General features: G+C 35.3%; 1 protein-coding gene across 2 annotated transcripts; it reads left to right on the plus strand.

Moving 5' to 3' along the window:
* The first annotated feature begins 1,110 nt into the window (after positions 1-1,110).
* Positions 1,111-9,312, plus strand: NLGN1 (neuroligin 1). Of its 2 annotated transcripts, none has more exons than XM_008053287.1 (3): positions 1,111-1,319; positions 4,625-5,414; positions 6,686-9,312. In XM_008053287.1, exons 2-3 carry the CDS (start codon positions 4,708-4,710, stop codon positions 7,506-7,508), a joined length of 1,530 nt encoding a protein of 509 aa, XP_008051478.1. In that variant the 5' UTR covers positions 1,111-1,319; positions 4,625-4,707; the 3' UTR covers positions 7,509-9,312. The 2 variants fall into 2 exon arrangements, with proteins under 2 accessions (XP_008051478.1, XP_021565757.1); XM_021710082.1 differs by having other exon boundaries at positions 1,111-1,292.
* The last annotated feature ends 272 nt before the right edge of the window (positions 9,313-9,584 follow it).

Genomic DNA, 9,584 nt, shown 5'->3' on the forward strand with positions numbered 1-9,584 from the left:
ATTAATCAATTTATATCTTATATGACTAACTATATTCTAAATAAAATATGAATTCTTAAGATGGAGTAGTTTATGAAACCTTTTCTACTTTTCCATTTATACCAAATGCAGAAATGCAATAAAGATGTTTGTTTCACAAGTTATAATAAACACATTAAAAAAGCTAGTCAGTCAGCTAAATGAATGAATATGTTTAAGGTATTGCTAATGTAACATCTTTGACTCTTTCCTCCAAAACTTCCACATATAAAAAACCACTCAGTTCTTACTGCCACAATTTTTTTTTCTATTCATTTCCTTTTTTCAGTTCTTTGCCATTCTGTCAGTTCAGATTCTTATTTATAATCTCTTCCCTACCTCCATTGTCTCTATTACAACACATATTTCTCCTCATTATCAGATTCACTATAAAGTAGTACTTTGAACATTTCAGAAATGATATGTGTCTGAACTTTTCTAAAACCTTCAATTATTCTACACTGCTAATTAAGCAACTCCCCTCAGTCTGGCATTTAAAATATTCCAAAATGTGGTCTCAATTACCTCTGGCACAGTAATTTTTTCTTACGTGTGGGTAATCATTGACAAAAATGTGTATATGCAAAGAGTTGTATATAATTGTGTGGGTTGTGAAACCTTTCTCCACAAATCTTAGAAAAATACCTCTCTCTACATATTTTCATTCTGCCACTGTTATATTTACCTTAAATTCCAGCTATGTTACACCATGAGCAATAAGAGGACAGACTCGATGTTTTCTGCAAAATACCCATTCTTGTAAGTTTCATGATGCTATCCATATATCTCCACCAAGTGACCTGGCCTCTGGAATGTCTCCCTTGAGGTCTTTTACATTTTCATTCCCTTTATCTGGCCGTTACCTGGATAACTTGGGAAGCATTTGGAGAAGATAAATGCCATTTTTTTAGATTGCAGTCACTATTATTCATCTTAAAGTGAATTATGTTATTCTGATGGGAAGTAATTCTTACTAATGAACTTAGATTGTACTCACCTGATTAGCACAGGCCTTCATCTATATTTATATTTGATGTCTATTTCTTCTATGTCAACTCAAAAGATGTTTTTTTATTTCTGTTTTTCAGGTTTCTTGAGTACAGGAGATCAGGCTGCAAAAGGGAACTATGGACTCCTTGATCTCATACAGGCTTTAAGATGGACTAGTGAAAACATTGGATTCTTTGGTGGTGACCCCTTAAGAATCACTGTTTTTGGATCTGGTGCTGGGGGTTCATGTGTCAATCTGCTGACTTTATCCCATTATTCTGAAGGTAACCGTTGGAGCAATTCAACCAAAGGTATTATGCAGGTTGCAAATTTTGACAATTTTGGTGTCTGCATGCCACCACCATCAGTAGAATGTGATGCTCTGTATATATTTCGCTGTTCAAACTGTTAGGTTGAACTCAATAACTGTTTAAAGCTATGTTTCTTCAGTTTTCTTTGCATGTTTAAATTTCTGTCAAACTCTTTTCTTTGTCTCATGTGGAGCTTGGTAAGGATGCCTTTTCAAGCACACTTTAGAATAGTTAGCATTCCAGTTACTTTTCTTGCCTTCAAAGGGTGATTTTGAGGAAAATCAGACAAAGACATTCACAGTGCTGTCATCTCTGTTTATTCAGTAATCAAAATCAAAGATGAGATTTTTTTGAATGCAGGGATTATATACAATCTATTTTCAAGACAATAGACATTTTAAGTCCTTTATAAGTAAGAAGCTAGTGAAGCAGTCATAAGCTAGTTTGTCTGGAAACATGTGATTTCACTTGTTGTCTGAGTAGAGAATGGATATTTGATTATTTTGCATGCATGATCCAAAATTGTCAAAGCATCAAGGTCACTAGTAGAGTTTTTGATTAAAAAAATACATTTGATTTTGGGTTTTTTCTATTTTTAACTCCAAAAGTGTTATTTTTCCTCTAAACTTGGCAAAGCAGCATGGAGTATTAACGCTGCTTAAATTCATGAAGTATTTTTCTTATTTCTATTTTCTGGCTTTGACATTCTTTTTCCAAGTGCCTGTCCAAGGCTCATCATGCTGTTCTTTATGGACTCCATCTCCATGTACCATGCGTTTAATCACTCATTCAAACTGCATTATTAATTCGCAATACCCAGAAGAACAGAAGAGTTTTGTTGGAAAAGTCTGCAAAGCAAATACTTTCTCTCCATTATTTATACATAATAGAGAGGAAAGTAGAGAATATACATCAGCATAGACCAACTTATTTTCTGCCTTTTTTATTATTACTATATATACATATATATATGAAGAACGTATACACTGTCAGGTGTAATTCATGAAGCATCTTAATTAGAGGCTAAGTTTTATGATATAAGCACCAGAAATAGGATACTTGTTTTTGGTATAAAAATGAATTAATGTGGAATTTTAAAAGAACATCTAGTCATTAAATGAATGTATATTTAGAGAATCATATTAATTTATTAATATAGTTTATATTAAATAATACTTTATTTATATTAGTAGGATTCCTACTTGAGATGACAAAATAACAAGATGAGAACATTTCTGAAAAAGATTTTGGTCTGTAAGGAAATGGCTTAATTTGAAATAACAAACTGTGTGGTTTATTATTATTTTTTTAATCAAATAGATTACATTGTTCTAACCTGAGTACTATACTAATGCTAACATTTAGCTAGGGTGATAGGCAACCTGTATAAACGTGTCAGTAATTTGATAAAAAATGGGCACCAAAGCCAGTTTCAATCAATATCAAATGGGCTTAGGTTAAAGAGACAAATCTGTTCAGTTCATTGGCTAACATTGCTATTTATTATTGGTTGACAGTGATTATGGTTATGCAAACTGTTGAACACATAGCATTCCATCACACCCTTCAAGGAAATCTGTCTACACCTGACCGATGATACGGTCTTGGATTTGGTCTAGTCCTAAACCCATCTCCAGACTGAGTTGCCTGATTTGACCAGGAGATCCTCAAAAGATCTCTTGAAATCATCAAGCTGATTCTTCCTCCAATGCAGACACAAGCTTTAAAGGCTGTAAACTCCCCAAAAGATTACACTGATGTTCAGGCCTGCATCTACCATGATTCAACCCCATCTTGCATTCACATAACAAGCTCTCTCACTAATGATAAAATATATGGTTTTCTTAATATCATTTAGTTGACACATTTCAGGCAATATGAAACATGATTTGAATTTCCCCTAAATCTGTTTTTGGTATATTCAATGGCATTGAGCCCCTGAAATGGGAAGCAATATTATAAAAATCACTGGGTTTATTTTAGTTGTAAAATTTTTAAATAGTAAAATATTGAACAAATGTTGACAAACAGCTACGTAATTTTAAATTATCTGTATCATTTATTTTAGCGATATTTTGCTCTAGTAAACTAAAAATATGTTCATAAAGATGTCAGTAAACTAAAAGAAATTTAAATTAGTATTGATTGACTTTTTAAGTATCTTTAGAATTACCTAGGAACATGTTACAGACATTTGTTTGGTGAAAAATTTAAAACTTCTAATTCAGAAACTGCTTCAGCACCTTTGTGAAAAGAATTCTTTTCTCATTAACATATATGAGTATTTGACCATATGTTTAAATAACTGAACTACAGAGCTGTATTTCAAGATTGATAATACATGTACATTTTAAATAGATAAATTATGTTTTACAGCAATAATTTTATTAGAAAAATACCCTAATGAGTACATAAAGTAGATTTGTAAATTTGAATGGCATGCAGCTCTTATCAAACTGCATATGGGCCATTACTTACAATCTTTAAATGTAGTTAAGTAAAAAACAGTGGACTATGTACTTTTCATTTTTATGATAAAATATAGCAGTGCACATTCAAAAATGGAAACAGTTAAATCACCCCCCACTAAAATCTTCTGCTGATGGTTTTTTCTTTAACCTAGTGAAAACACTTCAAATGCTATGTCTTCTTCTGAAAGATGAATATTCAGCATAGTATGTCTGACAAGAAGATCTGGAAAGAGTATGTCTAAAGTGATATTCTGTTTTGTGTGCCTTCAGGGCCATCCCCAGGGTATTAACAAATCCCCAGCCCCAGTAAGGGTGTGAGCTCTCAACAATTCTTTTTCAAATTAAATCTGGTTTAAACAAACATACAGAACCATTTTGAAAGAAGACAGATGCAGCCAAATTGAAGGAAATATCCCAAAAGAACAATGTAGACTCTGGTAGAGAGTTAAATGGGAGAGAGTTGGCCCCATCTGGTTAGCGCTGATGATAATGTAAGTGTTTATATGCTCACTGAAGAAAATATTGGGGCTTTTTACCACTAGTGAATACATCTTCTCCCTTTCCTCTTGCTCACTGCCTCTCTGGGACCCTACACACTTTAGACCACGTGCTCACTAAAGTAGGTGTTACTCAAAGCACAAGACTTAGAATCACCTCTCTGATTCGTTATACCCTGGGGATGATTTTGTGTACTTCTCTTAAGCAAAAATGTCTCTATCTCCCTGTTTCTTGACTTGTATCTGGGTTTTTATATACATGTCTAAAACATCATATATTACTGTTTTACAACATTATTCAAAGGTCATCTGAAACTCTTTGTTGATTTTCCCATAGGACTCTTTCAACGAGCAATAGCTCAAAGTGGAACAGCCCTTTCCAGCTGGGCTGTTAGTTTCCAACCTGCAAAATATGCTAGAATGTTGGCGACAAAAGTTGGTTGCAATGTTTCAGATACAGTAGAGTTAGTGGAATGCCTGCAGAAGAAGCCTTACAAAGAACTTGTTGACCAAGATATTCAACCAGCTCGGTACCACATAGCCTTTGGACCTGTGATTGATGGTGATGTAATACCAGATGACCCTCAAATATTGATGGAGCAAGGAGAGTTTCTCAACTATGATATAATGTTAGGAGTGAACCAAGGGGAAGGGCTAAAATTTGTTGAAAATATAGTAGATAGTGATGATGGTATATCTGCTAGTGATTTTGACTTTGCTGTTTCCAATTTTGTTGATAATTTATATGGCTATCCTGAAGGCAAAGACGTTTTGAGAGAAACCATTAAATTCATGTATACTGACTGGGCTGACCGTCATAACCCTGAGACCAGAAGGAAGACACTATTGGCTTTGTTTACAGACCATCAGTGGGTGGCACCAGCTGTAGCTACAGCAGATCTTCACTCAAACTTTGGTTCACCTACATACTTCTATGCCTTTTATCATCATTGCCAAACAGATCAGGTTCCAGCTTGGGCTGATGCAGCCCATGGAGACGAGGTTCCCTATGTGCTGGGGATTCCCATGATTGGCCCTACAGAGTTATTTCCTTGCAATTTCTCCAAAAATGATGTGATGCTGAGTGCAGTTGTCATGACATACTGGACAAATTTTGCTAAAACTGGGTATGTACCTATGGAATGAAATTTGCCCTCATTTTAATACAAATATCTTTGTACGCATTTAAAAATAATACATGTTTTGTGCCCAAATAACATAATAGACTAATACCAGCAATATATTGAGTTTCTTTATTCAAAATTATTTCTATATTATGGCGTTTTTAAAAATCATTGCTGACTGGGCACAGTGGATAATGCCTGTAATTCCAGCTCTTTGGAGGCTGAGGCAGGAAGATCACTTGAGGCCAGGAGTTTGACACCAGCCTGGATAGCATAATGAGACCCCTGTCTCTAAAAACAAAAACAAAAGCACAGCCCAAAAAAAGACATTATTTTATTGTTTCTTGTTTTGTAAAAGTTTTTGAAGAAAAGACATATTTCAACTGCATTGCTCAATAATTACATAGGCTCTTGGTTTTTTAATTACACAGAACTTATTATTATTGTTCAATGGTAACAAATATTATCTTATAGTGCTTTCTAACCTGCAATACTGTAATTTCTTAAATCCTTCCCACTACTTTGTGGGATGGGCTGGTTAGGTACTGTTAATCCCATTTTACAAAGAAAAGACCTGAGGCTCTGAGAGCTTCATATAGATGTTCATATGTCTGGTATGTAGGAGAACCAGGACTCAGATCTTCATCTGCCAATTCCAGATCCCAAATCCTTTCACTATTTCATTCCATCTCTGCTAGTTTGTCTATGAGATAACTCATATGTATATGAATATTTAGATACGTTTCAAAAAATCTAGCCGGGCTCGGTGGCTCAGCCTGTAATCCCGCCCTTTGGGAGGCTGAGGTGAGTGGATTGCCTCAGCCTGCGGGTTGGACCCACCTGGGTAACTTGGCGAGACCTCATCTCTACAATAAATTGAAAATTAGCCGGGCATGGTAGCGCCTGCCTGTAATTCCGGCTACTCGGAAGGCTGAGGCGGAAGGTTTGCCGGAGCCCAGCAGGTCGAGGCTGCAGTGGCCAGGAGCGGCCACTGCACTCCAATCTGGGTGACAGAGTGAGATTCCAACTCAAAAAAAAAAAATCTTTGATAGACAGTAGCCCACCTCTAGATGGCCAAGGAGAATAAGAATGTGAGATTTACTTGAATTGCATTATTACTCATTTAACTATCTATTATGAGATTTCTACTTCTAAATTGACCCAAATCTAAAGCTTTCCTGAGTCAACTCTTCATTTGGATGTTAAAGTAGTATGATTTCAATTATGAAAAAGAAAATAATTTTGTTTTCATAATTTTCTTTTTCCTTTCCTAGTGATCCAAATCAACCAGTCCCTCAAGACACAAAATTCATCCATACCAAACCCAATCGCTTTGAAGAAGTAGCGTGGACCAGATATTCTCAGAAAGACCAACTTTATCTCCATATTGGTTTAAAGCCAAGAGTTAAAGAACATTACAGAGCCAATAAAGTGAACCTCTGGTTGGAGCTGGTACCTCATCTGCATAATCTCAATGACATTTCTCAGTATACCTCGACGACAACTAAAGTGCCATCAACTGACATCACTTTCAGACCTACCAGAAAAAATTCTGTACCTGTCACATCAGCCTTTCCCACTGCCAAGCAGGATGATCCCAAACAACAACCAAGTCCATTTTCAGTGGATCAGAGGGACTACTCAACAGAGCTGAGCGTCACTATTGCAGTCGGAGCGTCACTGCTATTTCTAAACATCCTGGCCTTTGCAGCCCTGTACTACAAAAAAGATAAGAGGAGACATGATGTTCACAGAAGATGCAGCCCTCAGCGCACCACGACCAATGATCTAACCCATGCACAAGAAGAGGAAATCATGTCCCTCCAAATGAAGCACACTGATTTGGATCATGAATGTGAGTCCATCCATCCACATGAGGTGGTTCTTCGGACCGCCTGCCCCCCAGATTACACACTAGCTATGAGGAGGTCACCTGATGATGTTCCCTTAATGACACCCAACACCATTACAATGATTCCCAACACTATACCAGGGATTCAGCCCTTACACACATTCAATACATTTACTGGAGGACAGAACAATACTCTGCCACATCCCCACCCCCATCCCCATTCACATTCAACAACCAGGGTATAGCCAGATAAGAGAAACAAACTATTTTTTTGATGGACTGCAGTAAAACATTACTGAAGATTCCTTGGCTTTCAACCTACAAGACTCTTACTATTTAAATAAGGAGGAGTATTATGTGAATATACATATCAAGAACTTTGGGGGTTTTGAAAAAAATGAATTGTATATATATATATGTATATATATATACAGATCAACTTTAAAAAACAAATTTCAATTGCTTGAAGCAGTTGTTCTCAATGATACTTTTTCATTCACATTCAAGAATTAATTTTTTGAAGATTTAAGTTACAGAATGGAATTAGGCATGTGGAACACCAAACAGGAAAGAACCATGTCTCAAATATAAAAAATAAAAATTTAAAAAACAACTATGAATATGCACAAGGGACACACCAATGGAATGTCAGATAATTTTCACCAGTTTTTATTTGGAGCCGTTTTATTGTGTAGACCATATTTACATATTTGGATAAGTACACAAAGCACCAGTGCTGTTAATGGCCTTAGCAGAGGCTCATGCTGAAATTTGCCAGTAACACAAAGAAGTTTAAAGACTGGCAGGTACAACATTGTCACATAAGTGCTGTCAGTATAAAGTTGTGGGGATAAAGGAAACTGGATATTTTTAGCACGATGTGCATGATAATTTATATGCTTGGTGGCTGTGCTGCTGATTAAGCCGTAATTAAAATTCTTCTCATCCCATTGGAGTCTTTAATAGAAGTTTCCTCCACCGATTGGCAGAACCTAAAGAAGATCTTAAGAGGCAAAAGTAATTACAATAAAATAATTCACAGTAGCTTCAATATAGAAGGAATTAGTTATAAAAGGTATTCGAAGAAACTGTAGGCATAGTGGTGAATACTCGCTGATATGAATCCCAGAAAAAAATTTCCTGTTTTTAATGTTCTTTTCATTCCCATCTAAATAATTTATAGAAGTATACCCCTAATTGGACATGTCTTACAGAATCTATAATTTACTGTGTTTTTTGTTACTCTGTATTTTGTTCCTTTTGATAAGGTGAAGTGTGTCCAAAGAGTTACTTGCAACAGTCTTTTATGATATGAGAATGCCCCAATATTGCCACTCTGATTACAGTTCTCAGCTAATTGATTTACTCATGTTGCATGATAAAATATTTACGATAATAATTCAGCATAAAGTTATGTCCCACTTCACATGACTTACCTTTCTCACCGAGGTTCATTCGCTGGAATTTACTCATGCAATCTCAGTAGAGTACAACGTAGATACAGAACCTAGGCAAGTCAACATCTGGAGGATTTTAGTCTTACACGTATGTGTGATTTTAAACAAATATTCTAAGAACACAGGAAACTCTTCATCCCCTGTTGTTTACCAGTAACAGTGTATCACAGACCTTTCCAAATGTTTGTATATGTAATCAGATGTACATTTATATTTAAAAAAAATGAGATGGACTTAAAGAGCACATCCTGATACTTTCTCTCTTATCTGTACTATATTTCTATTAGACTAAAGTTATGTGATTTTTTTTTACATTTTTTCAGATGACTAGCAATTTTGATAGTTTATAAGATAATGCAAAGAACTTTCTCTGACAAACTAACTGCAGTAACAGAAACCTTTCTTTTCAGTTACTCTTTTTCAAGAATGAAAGCTTATTATACAAAAAAACATTGTATACTACTTGATGGAAACAACTTTGTACATCTTGGCCATGTCACTGGTCATTGCGTGAAATAAAGATAACCTGGATAATGACTATTAGTCCAATGCTAAGAAACACTATCTTTGCTCATTAAAGAGCTAAAATGTTTATTGCTGTTTGTCTCTTTTTTTTTTTGAAAAAAAGAAAAAGAAAGAAACATGACTGTCTCAGAGTCATTTTTCTAGACTAGACCAGTCGGGTTTTTGAAGACATATAGGGAACTTCTACAGAAAATATAACCGTGTATTTACAGGCAAGTCTTATCTAAGATAACACTCATGAAACTTTAACATTATAAATTTATAAGCTCCAGGGACTCATGAAAAATATTAGCCTTGTGTTTTTGAGTACCTCTTATGTGAAGGTGTTGTAAAGTGCCA

This window comes from Carlito syrichta, unplaced genomic scaffold (assembly GCF_000164805.1).
Source record: "Carlito syrichta isolate Samal-C Ts95f unplaced genomic scaffold, Tarsius_syrichta-2.0.1 Scaffold288024, whole genome shotgun sequence".
NCBI classification, from domain to species: domain Eukaryota; kingdom Metazoa; phylum Chordata; class Mammalia; order Primates; family Tarsiidae; genus Carlito; species Carlito syrichta.